Source organism: Varroa destructor, unplaced genomic scaffold (assembly GCF_002443255.2).
Source record: "Varroa destructor unplaced genomic scaffold, Vdes_3.0 BEIS01000004.1, whole genome shotgun sequence".
Lineage (NCBI taxonomy): Eukaryota > Metazoa > Arthropoda > Arachnida > Mesostigmata > Varroidae > Varroa > Varroa destructor.
In genome coordinates this window covers 8,388,458-8,408,343 of record NW_019211457.1, presented here as the reverse complement: position 1 = coordinate 8,408,343, position 19,886 = coordinate 8,388,458, and the positions used below count along the sequence as shown (strand labels likewise).

At 41.1% G+C, this 19,886-nt stretch overlaps 1 protein-coding gene and 1 long non-coding RNA gene across 7 annotated transcripts in view; one reads left to right on the top strand and one right to left on the bottom strand.

Moving 5' to 3' along the window:
- Nucleotides 1-2,268: 2,268 nt before the first annotated feature.
- LOC147755802 (uncharacterized) lies at nt 2,269-19,415 on the bottom strand. Of its 2 annotated transcripts, none has more exons than XR_015327315.1 (2): nt 18,803-19,415; nt 2,269-13,415 (listed from the first exon to the last, which is right to left on the bottom strand). It is a non-coding gene; the product is annotated as an uncharacterized LOC147755802 (long non-coding RNA). The 2 variants fall into 2 exon arrangements; XR_015327314.1 differs by having other exon boundaries at nt 2,269-2,522.
- LOC147755800 (uncharacterized) overlaps nt 5,185-19,886 on the top strand; it is a 35,387-nt gene continuing 20,685 nt past the window's right edge. The window contains exons 1-3 of one of the 5 annotated variants that reach the window (XM_086988383.1): nt 5,185-5,738; nt 6,142-6,560; nt 7,085-7,150. In XM_086988383.1, coding sequence (XP_086844509.1) covers nt 6,497-6,560; nt 7,085-7,150 — 130 coding nt within the window. In that variant the 5' untranslated portion in view covers nt 5,185-5,738; nt 6,142-6,496. Of the gene's footprint in view, nt 6,561-6,612; nt 6,958-7,084; nt 7,151-19,886 lie in introns of those variants that run through there. The other 4 variants (XM_086988387.1, XM_086988384.1, XR_015327313.1 and 1 more) reach the window with 4 other exon arrangements.

Below are 19,886 nucleotides of genomic sequence, written 5' to 3'. Positions count from 1 at the left end.
ACTGACGTCTTTTTTCTCAGTGAGACAATGCAACAACAACCAATATGCAAGCGACATTTATGAATTTCGGCTCGGGATGAAGGGAAAGCGTAGACAAGTAGGCATATGGGAAAGCATCTGGTGTCCTTCATTAACGTATTCAATAACGGAACCAAAAAGAAGCAGACACGTCCCATATGCTTAGTAGCAGTTGATTCATACGAATCAAATATGACGATTGCTCGTTGACCTGCATTGTATGATCTTTTACAAAAGATTAGCCCACTTATTTGGCTTCTTCCATGGGGGTAATTCCTGTTGAACCAGAAGTTTGGACCTTTAGTTCACGTCGAGAAAAAAAAGCTACCTTAGACTTCCAAAAGACATCATTAAGCGGTGAGTAACGAGATTAAAGGTTAAATTTGGTCGAAATCATGCGAATTCCAAGTTTCTTACCAGTGTAGAATAGCATTCACAGTTAAGAACAAACAACAACGATAGCTGGACAAGAAATACTCGTTCAAGTCTCAGCCACAAGTTTGTAGCTTGCCGCCTGTCTTAAACAAGTATTGCCTCAGATGGCGTACAATTTACCCCTGCAATGTACGCCTTCCTTATTTCCTAAGACAGACAGGAACTTCTTGTCCTCAAAATTCCCTGTTTGATATCTTCGGTCTAATCAGCTAGCGATGACCCGTGGCTTGTGACCATCTATGAGGACGACTACTAGCGTTTTTGCCTATAGATATATGATTTTATTTCTTCAGCTGGTAACACTAAAAGGCCAATAGTGCTTCGCTCGAAAAGGGTGACCAATTACGTATCTTCGGGGGGTTAGAGGCACCCCAAAAACTGCTACCTCGAGCCAACGTCGCTACCATCGACATAAATCAGATATCTATATGAATAAAAAAAAAAGTTACTCAAAATGGGTATACATTTTTTGACATGTTACTGCGTAAACCTTCTTCGCCATAAGTGGATCTTAGTCGCTGTTTTTCAACTGAAACTATACCTAATAAATCTTCGTCGTATTTCTGAACTCATCTTCGTATCGTATTAACTGAAATTGTAGCACAATTTCAAATTAAATTTTTTGCATCAGTGCAGTAGGTTACAGAACGTGTAATCGTCTTAACAGCCACCAAACATAAGTGAACACACAAATATCATTGCATCAAATGAATGAATTAAGACTTGACATTTAATAGGATTATTTTTGCAGCACTTAAATATTAGACTGTATTACGTAACAGCATCGGAGTGAATTAAGACACTTCTCCTGCACAGAGGCATGGCTTGTTATGTCAAAATATCCACCCAAGCTGTATCCCAAACGCGTTTAATAGACGTGCAAATAAAGGTCGACGTGACCACGTGGGTAACAACTGGGCTCCGCCACCGATTTGGCCACAGCCCAAAGTTCTCCATGAAAACTGTATATTCCCTTACTAAAATGAATCATATTTGCCTTACTTTTGACCTATTACAAATGCTAGCAATAATTTTTTTTTAACAAATTTGGCGGCACAAGACCGCGTGAATTTGCATACCTCCAACAAGATTAAAACGAAGCCTTCGGCACTATTGTCTACTCGATCCCGCAGGCGAACGATGCACTATCTTGAATAGATTGGAATTTGTTTTTTGAATTTCTATGGATATGTTCATTCTGGCCATTTACACTGGTCGAGGATTAGTCTCGATGGTGATAACCACGTTGGTCAAACGAGGCCCCCAAAAATCTGTGTATGATGAGCATATCTAATATAAGCTGGGACAAGCCTTTTCCTTTTGACAGTTTAAGAGTCACTAAGCATTTCGAACGACTTTACTCGACTTTGTTTCGCGCTTATTTTTGCTAAATTTTACTCAGTTGGGTCTTTAAATAAGATGCAACAGGGAGGATCTAAACTTTCCAGAAGCATTGTATTATTACATTCTATTTGCGTACTGTTATCCTCATGGCTGTACGAATCAATCAAAACCAACATCATTAGATCAGAGAATTGACGCAATGAGCGACTACTACCAGTAATGCGTCTTGGGTTATCCGTAGGCGCTTCTTACAGGTAATGCCTGGGAAAGCCCTATCTGTCTATGCTGAAAAAATCTGCCGCGCTTAAAATACGATTATTCCTATCGCTTCCGTTTGCACAGGTGTGGAGATAATCACATCTATTTAAAACAAGCGAATGCGTATTGCAGTCTACATACCACAATTATTATTAATAATCAGCTAAGTACGTGAGGATATTATAGACTCTTATTGTTGCTGAAGGAAATATATTACCAGGAAATACATCTTTATTATATATACTTTTATAATTAAAACTCTGAACGTGCTAAACGGCTTACTAATTTTGAATGATTTGAACGAATAAGACTTTCGAGTGACAGTTTTACAACGAAGACGTTTTTCATTATCCTCCATTACGTTCTCTTCCGCCCCCAAGATGGCGTAGGAGGTAGCAGCGGAGACTTCGTACCAGGCGTACCGGTCTGAATCTGATGGGCAAATGCAAATTTATGCGGTCTTGTACCTGAAAGTTATAAGATGAACCTCCGTATGTAGCATGTTCTCCCTATCAGCACCTAAATTCATCTTGTTTTTTGCCATATGTCCGTGCTTTCAAAAGGTGTATGTAAGGTAGTGCAAGGTCTTCGAACAAAGATGTATATCGCCGGCTAGGCCACGATTATCCTGGCAGAAGAATATTTTAACTAATTATGTAAACATCCCATAGATGAGTGCCTGTCTGTGGAGTTTTTAACGCTCCAGTGAACTTTCCCCAGCTCCATTTTAGTACACGAAAAGGAACCTCTTATTTATTGTGATGGCAAGAGATTGTTATTAAGGTCCCGCTGGATTTTCGCAGACGGACCCTAACCTCATTTATGCTTCAACCAGTTATTTTGTAATTAATACGCGCTTCGACGCGATAACCTCTGCGTCGGTGAATGAAAGCCATCTTCTTTCTCTTTGACTTCGACGAAAATTTGACCGGAAACGCTTTAATCTGAGGATTATTAGTATTTGAACGTTGGCTTCATGTGATTTGCTGTTGAGCCCAAAGAGGCCAAGAGTTTACGGGTTGTCGGACAAGTGCACAAAAGAAAGTGGTGCAGCAGCTAACCAATCAGTCAGGTAATAAGCTGTATATTGTACTACCTAATAGATTAGCTAGAGGGAACGATCAAATCGGATGCTAACGGCTATACGAAACACTCTTATTTAGAGTGTCAAGCACGGAAAAAAGATTTTCTTTTCATATTAGGTATTCCAAACTATCGCGTTGTCTGAGACTTTACGGCTTTCTGGGCTCCGTTTGAATCTAACGACGACCACCCATAGCTGAAATAAAACTGAGACTTGTGCTCAATGATGAAATTAGTTAATTGGTTGTGAAGACCTAAGACATTAGCGAGTTTTACCGAAAAAATAGTTCGAGTCACCTTCTCGTTGCGTAATAAAATTATTTTTAATTTTGGATTATCCTATATAGTTTGATATTCCTACTAGCAATAATAGTAATTATTACTAATGTTTGTTCCTTTACATCTGTTAACATGTTGTTACATCTGTCGTGTGGTGTCCATAGCAAGACCTGACCTAGCTACTTTGTCCTTCAAGGTAATATATTGATTCATATAATTATTATTTTACCAATTGTTGAATCTGCTCTTTTTAAGCGCCAAATTTTCCTACAATATAACCTAATCAGTCCATTCAGTTGCATAAAGTAGAACCTTTATTAATCAGCGACAGGCAATCTACTCGGAAGTACTTCATCACCCACCTATGATAGAAATAATTGACAGCTATCTTTGTCTACCTATTTGCAAAGAGACAAACAAAATACTCTGTTAGGAACAGAAATTTATCACTGAACGGGATTCGCATAAGTGAGACGTTGTCTTTTCATATTTGCTTCACAATGAAGACAATACGCAGACGAGGTGAGTTGTGCCGTGTGATTAAAAATTTGTTGATCAGATCGACAAGCGAAAGTCGTGACAAGAGTACAGACTCAGCTGAATTTCGGTCAACAACCTCAGCTACCTCCTCCTTCCCTCCGACGCCATTTCATCTATCACAGTCCGAGACATTTTGGGGAGTCCAAGACGCACATTAATCGTTAGTCGCAACCGCGACGATTAATCTCCTTGTTATGCAACAAAGCCACGATAGTATATAGCTAAATACCCGCACATGTGTGACCCCCACCAGGTACAGTTACACCTGTCATAAATGTACCACACCGAAGGCTTCTCACGCCGATCTCCAGTAAGAGGCGGCTTTTGAATTATCTGAAGATCCAACGTGTGACAAAGTGTAAACCATATTTCTTTTTTTCAAAAACACGATGTAAGATCTGCATTGTATTCAACAGAGGCCGTGAAACGCTTGATAAAGGAAACGATTACCCTTGCGTACGAATCTTGTGGTGATTATTTATCATTTAGGAATATCTTTGTATAAATATTACCTTCCTTTCTAAAAACGAGATCTAATTTCTTTTTCCTGTATTTTATTGCGCTTTTTCCAATTGGCGCTAGTGAGTGCTCGGAAAGTCACCTAGAGATTATAATTAAGGACCGAGGTGAAGAAGCAGTAAATATTTAAAAAATCTAGTAGCGAGAGGCAGTTATATTTATAACGCTTGGTATCGATACAGTATCACTATACAATAATCTGTATATATTTGCTGCATAAACAACCAGGCAAAGCCTTTGTGGCTGTGCCGAATTGTTTAGGCAAATTACTCCTGAAGTAGGTCGGTGCCTTAATTCGAATTCGGAGTATAACCACGGACTCCGTCGAACACCCCGTAGGCTTACGGCTTGTATTACTAGAACATCGGATTTAATTAAAGGTTTAAATAGGGCATAGGCGTTCGTTATTTGACTTCGCGACCATCATAATGACGGACGACGAAGTCGATCGCAACGTTTCAATCCGTAAACAGCAACGATAACAACAACAATAATCATCATCATAATTGTCATAGACAGCAACGGCAACAACTTAACAAGTACAAGTACGGCTTAAAAACACTTGCACCGTATTCGCATTCGACATCATTCCCAGTAAAAAGCAGTAGCAGCGCTGGCGTTATTACCGATGCAGCCATCAACGGCCCGGCCTTTAGACCTATCTGGCTCGTAAATAAAAATGCATCCATCCGCTGATTGAGCCGATATGGAGCTTCAGACAGGCCAGTGTATGTGGCAGGGCAGCACGTCAGTAAGCTGTTCGATTGCTGCATCACAGCGAATCCACGGCAGTAGGTAGTGCGTATGGACAGAAGCATACAATTGTTACTATTAGAGATTAGAACTACACGACGAACGATCACTGCGTAGCAAAAGTACCACAACAATTACCGAAATCGCTAATTGTGTAGATGTGTTATATACACGCGTGCCAGTGCCGCTGGCGCTTTTCTCGGCCGTGTGATGTTTCCGTGAACTATTCGTGTTAGACGATTTGTACGATCGTTTACGGTCGGATCAGATGAAGACTGGCGAATTAGAGAGGGAACCGCGTCAGCAGTAAGAAAATTAAGGGAGTGAGAAAGGTTCCGGATACGGTTATTGTTCGTTAGCTAGGATCAAGCCCTGTCTGCTCGAATAGGCGCAACCTGTTGTGAAAAGTACGGCAAACTGTTATTGTGTCTTCAGTAACTCCCATCGGAGAATATATACGGCATACCCCTTTTTGTTCGTACACCGACGGATCACTGAGAGTTAGAAAGGTGCGTGCTTGTTTGTGTATGTGTGTGCGTGTGCGTGTGGCTTAGAGAGTGAATTCGAGATTTAGCGTCTTTTTGTGCTTCTCTGAGGAAGTGTAAACATTTCGGCAGAAAGTTGTAGTCTTCCTAAGCGGTTCTCCTTTGGGATACGCGTATGTGTGGGTTTGGGCGTTGCATGGGTGTGTCTTGTGCCAATAAAGAAATTTGTCTGTGCTCACAACGAAACGGAGTTCCAGTTCTAGTCACCATCAGCATATAGGAACACGTACTGAAATTTAACTGCGCTTTATTTAAATAAACGCGTTCTGGAAAAAAGGGTCCTGCAATCAAAGATACAGGAAACTCGAAAAGAAAACGATACACAAAAACAGCATCGATTACACATCCTGCAATTGATTTTCTACAGCTGCGCACCAGTTGTGTCGGTCGAGCCGCTTCGTAAACGACACCAAGCCATTCGTCATGGCTGTCAATGGTAAAGCTATTACGTGTAATGGAAAATGGACATCCAATGGTATTTTTTCTCTACCCAGGAATAACAATAATCAACTGTGTACAAACTGTGCAGGCTGCAATCGCGGGCTGTTGAACCGAATTGAAGGTCGCGTCGCGCGCCGATATTGGCGCACCATAACCGTAACTATTGCGATCGAACAAAAGCTGTTGTGTCAACAGGATACGCGAAGCCGTTTGCTCGATGTCGGTGTATCCTGGTCGTACTGTATTTGCCAGAACAAATCATCGCCATCAACCGACTCCTAATGCCGGCTAACAATATCGGTTTAGTAATGGACATACCCTTCAGCCAATACTGCGGAACGTCAGGTGGGCCAAACGAAATATACCCAGCGGGTTGCGAGTGAATGCCGTTGTTCGCCGTAGCCACCTCTGTGATCGTTACTCCCTTTGAATATAATAAGTAGATATATACCTTCACTAAATGGAGTTTTATTTACTTCATCCGATGGCGGTCGTTCGTATTGCAGTCGCCTACATATGGAAGTCACTAACTAGGCTGCTCGATTAGAATACACGGCGCGAAATATGTCCCGGGTTGAATCCAACAATTCTCGATTACGATTATAAGGCACGGTGTATGTGTATGTAAGAATGTGTATGTATGGGTGTGTGCGTGTGTGTGTATGTTAGTGAGTGGGCGTTCTCATAATGGAAAATGGAGTATGGTTTATACCCGTAGCCTGCCGTCACATGTTTCAGCAATGTGAGTCGTGGAAAGACAGTAAGCGATCATTGTTGCTATTGTGTTCATAACAAAAACTAGTTATTTGGCCCAATGTTTAATAACAGACACAACTGTAACTCACTGCCAGGTATTTTTATATATGCAGGGACAAGCAAGACGATGCAATCCGGTATGGGCGAAGTAAGCCTCGAAGACGGATTTTCGACAAACGGTACGTTTTTTTGTGGGATTTTTATTCACGGAATTGCTATACCGGATAAAAACTCTCGGACGAGTTTGCGTCTTGTTATAGATGGAGCGTATCCACAATGGTCACAAACAGGCAGACTAGATATCATAGACCGTTCCTTACAGTTATGAAATTCGAAGCCCACAGCTTAAAAGAAATAACCGCCAACATTGTAGTATCGACTTGCATTGCGTCTTAAGAAGAAAAAAGCTACGTTGACGATGGTCTACGGCTGCTGGACTAATAAGACTTTAATTTAGCCTACAAGGGGCACAGCCTGTTTAGAGGTCGTTCTGAAAAGCTAATAGGTGTTTATGTACGAATCTATGCAATACATAACGTCTTTGGATAAAAAAACGTGGCAAGTAAAATAGGATATATATCTGCCTAAGCGCAACTAACCGCCGTGGCAAGTCTCGTTACTTCTCTTACACTTTATGTCATATTTATTTATCTATTTATTTAGATTATCTGAATTATATAACTTTTGTCAAAGCTTGGCTGGACGTTTTCGCTTTAAGCGGAAAATAACTTATGAACTGCGGGGTCGAAGCGTATATCGTGTTCCGTCAGTCTCAACTTTTTGCTTCGCGCGATCCTTGCTCGGTTTCGTTGGCATTTCTCAGTCATATTACCGTCTCCTCATGTTGGCTAAGATGAGATTCGTTCTTCTAGCCGCAAAATTACGGACGTCAACATAGGTATAAGGACCCTTGCTATCCAATAAATACTACTTACGCTGCCTCAATTGCTTCTTCTTCGTCGATATCTATGTAGACCCGTTTCGTTACCCACAAGTGTACGTAAACAGAGGACTGTTTTCATGATATGATTCGTCGTAAGAGTAAGGCATTTATCCGTTTGCAGCCAGTTCTTGCTGACCGAGCATTGGCGACACTGCGGGGCAAAGTGCTGGAAAAATTCGAATAACTGCGTATGCCATACCGGTCGGTATCTCAATCGGCGATGTTCCAATTGATTCTGCATCATCAATTTTACTGTGAACTCTAAACAACAATGGAAAGACATATGTTCATGGGAGACGCGAAAGGTTAGAGGCGTTGAGGGGGTGAGCAATGACATCACTCGCTTATGCACTATAAATATAGCCTGCGTAAAGGAAGGAATGTTTGCATAAATGAGGCAAGGCCTTTCGGTACAGAATAAGGGTCAAAGATAGGCAAAGGAAAAACTCAAGCAAATCCTATGGACACCTACAAAGACGGCTAAAACGCAACATTGAATATAGCACTCTTTATACATGCGTGTTTGTCCGCTTTCATTGAACGTGATGCGCGGGTTGTACGTGAATCTACATGGAATGAGTTGCCGTTCGACGATCTTGTGAAGAAATCAGTCGCGTCAACCATGCAATATCGACATATGCATATGATTGAAACAATTGTTTTTGCGGTTTACGCAAGCACTAATTGCGTTTAATGGCTGACTCTGAACCTCATAATTTTTATAGAAAATTTTTGTTGTACGTGTAAATGATAATAGTCTTATAACTTCGTAAAACTTTATTTGCCTCGGTGGCATATGTATGATTTAGTTTACAGATTTAATTAAATGTAATATGCCAACACTCGCACATTGCTATGTGGGATTATTTCTCTTATATTATCATTATTACTATTATATTGGATTACATAAAAAAGCTTGTGGGTTTCTAGGAAATGAGTCATACGTGTTGTTAGTACCTTGTAATAGCCCAGTTCCTAGAAGACCAGTAACTGATAGCTTTGTCCAGGAAGGAAGTTTCCATTTTGAGTCTGTAAATATATATGTATATATACATTGATCGAACGCCAACCGCGGATAACATTTATGGGCCAGCGCTTTTATTTGATTAGAGATGTAGACAAGAAGGCACATGGCATTTGTTTTTTAGTCTGTAGTACCAGATTTTTCCCGTGAGAGTAAAATACAAACAAATTGAGCTATAGTGTTCATTGCAAAAGTATTCCCTCTATTTTTCGTACCACACAAAGAAAAACCTACGACTAGTTCCTTTTATGAAAAGTGACAATTCAGCTATTACTTATTATAACTTGACTGATTATCTATCACGATCCACAATGCGGCCATCATCATGTAGGAAAGATACATCGTCCGATTTAGGCCACAGAGAAGCCCGGTCATCGTTCCATTCGTCGCAACCCAGTACCCCTTGAAAGACGAACTAAAATGGTACCATATTGCAATAGCAAAATTTCTTGGTCGGAAGAAATTTATATGATGCAATTTCATCCAGTTTATATATAGTGATTAACTATTAGATTTAGTAACAAGAATTCGCGTCACGTTCTTTCATGAGCAGGCCAGAAGAAAGCAGGCAATTTCAAAAAGTGTTTATCGGATCGATTTCGGTAGTTGTTTCTGGTGCTCACGGCGTTGTATGTTATTTCTGAATTCACTGGATTTACTGTCATTAGATTCAGTTAGTCCTGAGTTTGTTCTATCAACTGCAACGGAGTGATGGAGCGTGGGATGAGGATGACCCTAGAACACAATGGAGCCGGACAAATCTGTTTAGGACACTGATTTAAGATTCTTTGAATCTAGTATGTCTAAGAATGCGCGGGTGAACGGAGGCATTCTTCCCAGGGGACTACTATCCAAGAGGCAACCGGGCAGCTGCGCTGTTATAACTCGTCCGGAAAAGGCCATACGATCTTTCAACCTTGGAGACTAATCTGTTTGGTACTGCCGCTAAGTATTGCTTCATACAGATGGTCCCTTCCAGTGACTTTCTGTTAACTATTGCGGCACTTAACACGAGTGCCCGCTCGTTGCCTTGTTATGTACATAATTTCCCACTGGCTCGCATTATCACTACTATACATTTAATTACTTTTAAGTTCGGTTTTGACTTTTAGTCCAGCCATGTTTGCTTAGAGGCCTTTACTGCCGAGCTGTGGCTAGGCGCCATCAGGCCGGTGGTGCTCTTATAAGTATTACAGGCTATTACAAGGCTAGATGTCAGGTATGACGTGGTAGCTGTCGACGCTGCTTTTGACAAAGCGCTGTCGCAGGCTGCGCACAGGAAATCAACGCGATCATAGCCCTGTAGCTGTACGAAAATCAGCGAAATCATTTTTAGCCTGAGTTCCCACGCCAACCTGTACTAGACGATCCTACTCAGATCGATGGCTTAAAATAAACATGCGACTATCTCTGGGACAGAACTAATTCTCGTTGAAGAAATATGCGGGTTATGTGGAGGGAATGTCAACGAAGAACACGCTGAAGTTGATAACGAAGAGACTCATTGACAAGCGTCTAGAGGTAACTTACTGGCTGATAACTATGCTAGTTCTGGTATGAGAGAGTGGTATACGTATGTTGCAGCCCAGCTGTCCACAGCATGATAAAAATGTCATTTGGATATGTTTAGATTTACTCGTCCAATCATAGTTCCCTCATTTATCGATGTTATCAATTCGCTGTCGGTGAAGTCGGTTCCTTGTTGCCTGCTGTTTCTGTATGCGCGCGCAAAGGTTAAACCCGCTTGCATGACGAGTCTTGAGACCTCTTTTTTCCATAACTGCTACTTCTGCATTGTTTTTGGTGTTGGCCCAATCAAAGACTAATCGTTTTGGCTTCGTGGTAACGACGGTCGATATTTAGAAGTTGATCAGCTGGATTCACGCTGTTAGTTTAGGTAACAAAACTTCACATAAAAGCATTTGAAAACCCTGATCCGTTAACCTATCGTATTCCTGATTTATTGCCGTTGTTGACATTAGCGATTCTGTGATAGAAAAGCAGTGGAAGAAATTGAAAAGCCTACTAATCTGCGGAAAATTAGAACCTTGCGTGCGCAGCCAAGATACCATAATTTTCAAGACAGGACTACTGTCTTATTCGTGAGCGAGTCACTGCGTGCGCCCGAAACGACGATTTTTTTGCTACTCTTTTTTGTGTTATCTGCCCTGGTAGAATGCATTGCAATTGATGGGTGGCACTAAAATTCATGCTGGGGTCTGGACAAATGTTTCCGTTGGCTCCGTTCTAGCGGAGTGCGTGCATGAGGTCTGCCTATATGTTATTCATCCGATGGGATCCGTTTACATCCGTTTGTCATTAACAGTTAGGAGTTAGACTTTTTCTGACTGTTAGGTACAAAGCGAGGGGTGGCATTTAAGTGCATCGCCGTAGCACATGCTGCACCAATGGGCTAGAATGCGTAATGCGTCGGCAGTAGGCAAATTCATGTTGGTGACTGTGACTTCGTTATACCCTGTTCTCTATGCGGCAATCGACATCAAATAAGACATTTACTATAATGATGTAGTTCCCTAACCGCCTCTCATGCCAAAGCGAACTGTCTTTTTTTTCATATAATAAAAATATGGAGTTGTTAGTTTATTGTCTGTTAGTTCTATGTTCCTGTCTGTTCTATGATACTTCAGCCAAATCGACTGTTCCAAGCACGATTCGAGCACATCTATAATCACCCTTGGATGACACAAAAAAATAATGAAGACTACGGTGAGCGCACAGCCCTTCGTTAAACGACAAAGTAAACTTTATACTTCGGATGAGAAGTTCTGTTAGATAACGCTTCATAGGCTTGCATGGCCTGAAGAACCCTTCTTGTCAAATGTATTAGATGCTTATATTATCAATGAAGTAGCAGAGGGTAATGGAAACAGCCTGCGCTGTTGTATATTTAATTACTCACCATGTTACCGTAAAATGCTGCTAATGTTCTATATTAAGCAGTGCTTCATTCACGATTCCTGACTATGAATTTGTCAATAAAATATTGCTTGTTTCACGAATCATTAGAAGGTTATTGAGTGCTGAAGAGCACGGCTGGTTGGTATCAATATAATACAGGAACTGGTTTTGCACGAGAGGAAATTGTCGTCACCTCAATCAATGAAGAATATCACATTGGGTGGTCAGCACCCTCAATTCTCGGTCGGAATGCCTCGTGAAGTTTGTGGTTTCACTATACGGACATTGTGCAGTATTGACCATTTCATCAAGAGATGACCATCCAAATTAATATGAGCCACGTCGAGTCGGCTTCATTTGAAAGCTCAGGTTTGACAGTGGCAAAGTGGGTTAAAATTGTTGTAATGCCTTTAGTTATCTATCATATTAAAGCGTCTTAAAGATGAGTCAAATTTCTGCAAAAGAAAGGTTGCTACAATGTATGGTTTTGTGCTGATAAAGGCACAAATGCTGCCCAGGCTCGTAAAAATTTGTCGTCTATGATTAGGTTGCGTTATCACAAGAAGCGGTTACAAAAAAAAATAGTTCGATGTTGATTGGAGCAAAATAATCTACTCGATCGGTATTTCCGTCCGCGAAAGTAGAAAAACGCAACGAAACCGAAACGATCAATCTAAGGTGATAGAAAGTGAAAATAATATGCAAATAAATGCGCTCCACAATCATTGCAAAGCCCAGGCCGGCAACAACGAAGTGACTTTGGAAAGGAATAGTGCATTGTGGGTGGCGGCGGATAACTGAGTCTAACTTTCGCTGTCAACAGCTAACAAGACTACTACTGACCGAAACTAGTGAACAAATTTGACGATTTTGCTAGGTATCTGGGTGTAGACCTACCAAGCAGCATGGTGACAATATATTATGATAAAAATTTGCCTACACTGAAATTTAAACCGCCGATGGCCACATCTACACTATTATTTTGGCAACTCACTCACAGTTGCGCACCAGTCACGCAGACTACATTGCCTCATAAGTAGATAAATGTTGCGCTTAAGAAAGTAAATAAAGAACCAACTTTATGTTGGTTATTGGTTTTTCAAACCAACCCATGGTTTAAGCTGAAATGTTGCGTAATTAGTGAGTTAATCACATGTATACCAGATCACAATCGGTGGTATAATAACTTCTAAAATATGTAATATAATTAGGCCATGCATTCATGCGGCTATAGATATCAGCAGCACCTAATTTAGAATTTCGTTGTCAACAAGAATCATTTCAAGCAGAACTTATTTCAGTGCTGTTGCTAAACCTCAATGTTATTGTACAATACGACTGCTTCCCTTTTGAGCTTAAGAAGCTATTCAGAATTCGTCTTTAATAAATAAACAGCAACAATAGACAACAATGTTTTTGTCTTCAAATTTGGATTTGACCCCCCTCACTCCGCTGTCCTCAGCCTCCGGCGGTGTTATACGGTATTCAGCTTCAGTAGGTAGTAGTCGCGTAACGGGACCTCGTCTGATCATATCCGTGTTCAGGACGTTTTCGCGGGCTGATAATGATATCGTTAGCAAAGTGAATATCTTACCAGTCGGCTAAGGATATCATTCTTAGGCACTTATTTGCATAAAAGCTACAGTCTGACCTCTATGTATCATTGTGTTGCCGATTTTACGTGGAATTTGTCGCCTTCTCGGAAAATTATTTCGAAGCAGATGTGTTTTGCCGGACGTCTGTTTGAACGGTACATTTTTACAAATGATAAAACAATACACTAACAACGTAAAAAAAACACAGATCAATTGGTAATTTCTGTCTCCCTATAAATGAAAAAGAAACAACAAAAATACTTTGTCGCCATCATTGTTTTTGCCCTACAGTTTTGACAAATGGGTTAAGCAATGATGCTTCTTTGTTCTCTATTGGTATAGTCATAGGCAAGGGAATGCGGTCGACGCTAATAATGTACAATTCGTCGTAAGCGTTTTACTGATCTTTATACCAATCATCCGGTTCTGAAATGTCAGTCGATACGTGTCTTTGGACGACCCGACCATCCCTGATTGCTTATTTTTTATGCACTGTACTCGCCGATGATGGAGAAAACCTATTTTCTTGCCTCATCAGGCAAAGCAATCTCAGGAAGAACTTCAGTTCTTTTACACAGCAGCTGAAGTTAAGGCTACTTCGAAGAGGACGAAAGATACGCCTCGCTTCGCCTTGCCACATTAGCGTTTCGTTTCGCTGTTCGAAGCTCAAAACAGCTTCCAAATAACGGGAACAAAATACCTAAGGAGACGACCCCCTGGAGGTTGTTTTGACTATCATAGGAGGCACATTGAATTGCAACTCTACGATAAATGCATCTGTCCGCGTTTTCTCAGCTATAGAAATACAGCATGAACGCATCGTGTATGCATGTAAGATTAGGACAGTATTTAATCAGTTCTTTGACAGCTATTAAGGACTGGTTTATGTGCATAGTTCTGTAAGCTTATCAACGTTTCAATCATGAACGTTACCGCTGGAGAGGAATTTTTACCCTGTGCTGTACTATCGTTCTATCTGCCGCGTTCAGCAGTATTGCAGGACTGACTCAGGCACCCATTCAAAATGTGCGTAATAAAAATAGGTTATCACATCGGTACTGATTAAGCCAAAGCCAGCTCAAGGACTTAATCATTCACTGTGTTCCGGTGGCTGTTCTGTTTTCCGAATAGGTATGGTACACTTATATGCCTAGTATGTCAGATTGTAAATGGGGCCAAAATCACTTTGATATTTAAAACGAGAGAAACTATTTAGTAATTTTTTGATAAACTACATTGATTACCTTAATAAAACATCCGTTACTGTGTAGTACGTTATTTTTCAATATTAGACGAACTGTCAAAGACTTGAAAAGAGCGGCCTTCCGGTCCGAGTCACAGGACACAACGTTCGACAACGTTTCTAACAATACAAAATACCCCAATCGCGCATAGCATCACCTCCAAATTTACTATTAATCTTTGAAGTCTATGTCCAGCCAGGGAGCTGGATGTAATAACTTTCCCGGTAAACGTGACTCAAATTATTTTCGCTGGTGGCTGAATAGAATTCGATCAGAGTGGCTTGTGAAATGCGTCGATGTGCATGAAAGGATTCTCTCTATTATAAACTACACCGCCTCGGGTGAATACTTCAGTAATCGACTTGATAAAGATATCAGGTGAGTGTACACTCCCCGGAGAGATAAATTTCCTTAGGTTACATTGTATAGTTGGAGCGATATTTGGCTGCCTCTCTTCTTGGTTGTTTTTTACAATTGCTTTATCCAAGTGTGGCTTCTGTTGCGACTCGCTTCTTACGTCTTGTATGTAAAAAGTGAGAAGACAAACGCAAATGTTTTCTCAGAGTAATCAATTACTCGGGATTTAGTCTCGAGAATTTATTACAATGCCGAAATATTGAGCACTGTATTGTTCGTCGCAAACGCTGACGATCAGTGTCACAAGATTATATTGTTTATAATAATAACAATATTTATTATTGGTTTCACGCAGAAATTTACCCTTCGGTCGAAGTTTCGGTTCAAACGGGTGGCAAATGCACCGCAGACAATTGAGTCCATATGGCTGCTTTGACGTCAGCAACAGTAACTCTCCTTTGACTAAAATAGCGTCGGTGAGTTGCCCTTTTAGTCAGCCCACCTTGACAGGTCACGTTGCACGGGCGAACGATCAGGCTTAGAAATGCAGTGTTAACCGGGTGATTGTATTATAGTAGAGACATTTTAGAAGCTGCACTCACGTTCTTGGTTTTTGTAGACCTGTCAACTGTGGGAGAGGGGAAGGGGGGCATCAACGTAATGTGAGCTACATGTTCCGTAAAGGTGAACGTGTGCAAACAGGGAATGGAAATACCAGAGATGAAGAAACAATTTAATGAAAAATATATAAAATATTAAATAATAGCTTAATTTCAGAAAGGCCGTGCATATGCAAAGATTATCTGGAAATTCCCCTATCACAAACATGTGTCTATCCTTATTATTCACTCGTTTTCATCGTAACAGCATTACATATATATATATATATATATATATATATATATATATATATATACATATATAGAAAGTAAATTGAGATATAAAAAGTTATATTTACTTTCCTACGTAGCTTCTATAGCCTACAGGCAGCTTTTACGTAGCAGATGCCGGCACCAGTAAACACCAAGCCAGCCAGCAAATATGCGTCCACCCAAGAACCGAGCTTGCAGCATGCAAATGAACATGCAAGCTTCCAGATACGACTCTTCTGCTGAGTGTCGTGCACACACAGTGCTTGTTTTGGTAACAAGTTCTTACCTTTGAGATCCTGTTTTCCTATAAATACTTTGGTAGCCCTTCCTAGATCCGGCTATTGTATTCCGCATACTGTATTACATCATTACATCAACACTTGCTGTATACTATGCCTGGCCTTCAATTCCCCTATCCTTATATAGCTGCTTAGCCACCCAGTTGGAGATTCGTGTGTTAGGGTTATTGTATAATGTTGTGAACAGCAAAACCTTATCGAGTGACGCCACCCATTACCTTGCCAATTGCATACCTCAGCCACGTGTGCTGCAGGACAAACATACATACGTCAATTATATTTTTCTCTTAGCATATCCCACCGATGATTACCTACACTCGTGCTTTCCTTAGCGTCATTAGAATACAGCCACGCGATGCAATCCAAGGCACCGTTTGATTATAAGAGCATACCATGCACCGGCAAGCAATGTTAACATCGTGACATCGATATCTGCGACGCATGCGCTATGATCACAATAGAACAACCTTGGTTGGGGTCCCAAATCGGTGGCGGTCAAGATAAACACTCTGACAGGTGTCGAGATAACTTGGGCGACTGAATCATGATATTGTGCGAAAATCGTCCAAACACCGGATTACGTTATCAGACAAGTTATCTCAAGCCCCGATAACCGTATCTGAAGCGCAGGCTGCAGGCTGATAGCTGGCCCTACTGGGCAGTTCTCTCTAATACAACATATGTGCCTGTATTACCGACTCGTGTTAACGTCTGCACATCTGGATGGCAGGCCAGCAAGGCTGTCATGCATACAAGTAGTTCATGTGTATATTTGACTTACGGCTGGCAAAGTTGTGACCAACATAGAGGCCAGCATGACTACTACAAATTAAGCGCATTTAGCAGTGAGAAAATAAAATTTTACGATACGACCAATCGAAAGTGGAATAGTGTTCTGTTCTATATATGCCGTGAGCTGTTAATATATATTTGATCATATGTGAGATTAACACTACCGTCAATGACGCTAGAACCGGACTACTGGCGTGCTTTGTTTCTATCTCCAATTAACGTTAGTAACTGCGTACCGACCACGATTGCCTGCCTCTACGCGGTCTGCGAGTTCGAAATAAACCCTATACGCCTAATCATCGAATAATTTTGATACTCATAGCTAACACAGTGTCACAGTGGACTGCATTGTCCTGTTGGATCATTGTCGAGCACCATTTGGCCGTCTAGCGATATGGCCGCTGTGGCTATGCTGCTAGTCAATATACAAGCTGGCTGCGGGTCTCTCTATACGTTACTGAACACTTCTACCTGAAGTAGTTTCACCTTTTGGAGTGGCATTCTTCCCCATCATCAAGCAAGGCGCCTAGTCACGCCCCTTTGATGCACTCGTTGCAAAGACACCGATAGCGCTCTCAGCACGATCGGTGAAGGCAATGACAAAGCAGACGATCATCAGAAAACCCACATTGTTACGATATACTCTTCATGTCTTACGTTATGTATGAGGTTTGTGTGCTCTTCTTCAACTCTAGAATCTGCTTACGTTTGCTTAAACGAGACGTGGGACGTTAGTAAAACGCACTTATTATGACTAGTTTCGCGCAGGTCTATTTATAGAGCATCCAGCGCTAATAGGCTAGAAATAGCGAAAATCAAGAGGCTACTTGAAAAAAGGACAGCCTAAGCAGCCACATGGAAGATAACTTTCTAGGCGTGACTATGAGAAGGACAGCAGGGGTTTGGTTGATATAGTTAATTCATTTCAGGTAGACAAACCGATCAGAAGTCGAACCTAAACCAGCAGCAATCGTCAGATAAGCTTTTGAAAATGCCGCTAGTAAAGATAGCAAGTAAGAGGCTAAAGGCGAAGTCGGTGCTTTTTTCGTATTGGCACTAAAGCCGCTGGGCAAAGAGAACGTGTTTGTTATTGTCGGCCGCCGGTCATAGCAACGCTGTTATTTTAGCATAGAACGACCGATATTACAACGTAAAGTCGATAAAGAGGAAAAGATTCTATCTCTTTCCCTCTATCGACTTTGTAGTCGAAGGGAGATTGAAATACAACAGGGTACCTAATCAGGTGCCATAATTGCTAACGGTGTTAAGATAGTTGTTACATTTTGGCGGTTTGTTCTTTCATAGGACAATACAGAGACGCAGAGAAAAAAGCCGTAGAGCATTGGAAAAATTGACAAAGATGAGGGGAAATTAGTCCGAGTAACCATATGTTAATAATCGTCTAATAGTAAATAAAATCTCGCTAATTATGTGATTGATACTATTTCGTCCACGGAACCAAGTCTGGGGGCATATCTTTACCAAATATATCTTTAGCGCCGTTGCCTTTTTTTAGGCCATAATTTTCTTGTCAGTCCAACAATGGCTCCATATACAAATCATATGCTATTTGTCTTTTATTGGAGTCTTCTATCGTCCACTAGCAATTCTCTTAGGTCGTATTGTTCGTGTAGTCGACAAGACACAATAGCATATAGTACTAAATTTTCCAACAAAAAAAATAGGTCGTTACTCATTTACAATGACAACAACTAGAGTTCGATCAACAAGATGCCAGTAACGCCTTGTTTACGTTAAGTTTTTAAGGTCCTTTAAGTTTACGTACCCCTAACAAACGACATCGCGGGCGTCATCACGTATCACGTACAAACCTGAGGTTCAAAAGCGGCAGTAATGTACTGAACAGTCAGTAGTTTACTTGCCTAGCCAGCTACACAAGCTGGCTACTTGCTGCTGTTGATATTATAGATCTACGTACTTGCTTTTGAGGTAAATTCCGAGTATCTATGTGACGTCTGCGTCCTTACTGCATGCAAACATGGCCGCAGTAGAACAAGTCGTCCTGTGGTTAGGCTCCTCAGTTTACGTCTGAAGTACGCACCATGCATTTCACTCAGACGTTGGCTTATTGGTACGACCAGGCACTTTAGAGCTCAGCTGGGAACTAGTAAACTACTATACCTGCCTCGTGGATCTATTTCTCAAATCTCTAAAAGCCTTTACGCCAACGCTCTACAAAGGCTATAGAAAAACGCACGCTTATAAATACGCGCGGAGACACTGCAAGAAGCATCCAGCCATCGAGTCGGTACGTTTTTTTAAGACGATGTGTGCACTAAAGAGCAAGCAGTCGTCGGACTTCACAGCGACCAACTGCGCATGCGGCGTCTGGAAGCGTGTTCGGCATCGCGACAAGGATGAGCTGTCATCACCTGTTGTGTTCTTATCTGTAGACATATCTATATATATATATATATATATATATATATATATATATATATATATATATATATGTGTGTGTAAGCTGTACATATGAATGTTCTAAATTTTACAATAGAAGTTCGTCGTAAGACCGTTGACAGACTGCCGGATCGTCACATTGTCACTAGTCGTATTGACGTGAATGCCATTCGAGTTGGCAAAGTTGAAAATGCAAACGATCCTATATGCCTGTTAGGGGCTGCCCGAACAAAGACGGGAAAAAGGTCATGATAGAGTAGAAAAACAGCTGGCCTATAGCTAGCTAGAATGCCTGGCATCGGTTATGCGTCTTTACGATTATGATGCATGTTCACTACTGCCTACTGCAGAGCGCATCGTTGTCTTGCGAAGATAAGTGTGTAAGATACAGGTCGCCTTAGGCTGTACCTTGTACCCGTTGCTCTGCTGAAGATCGATAACATTGATAC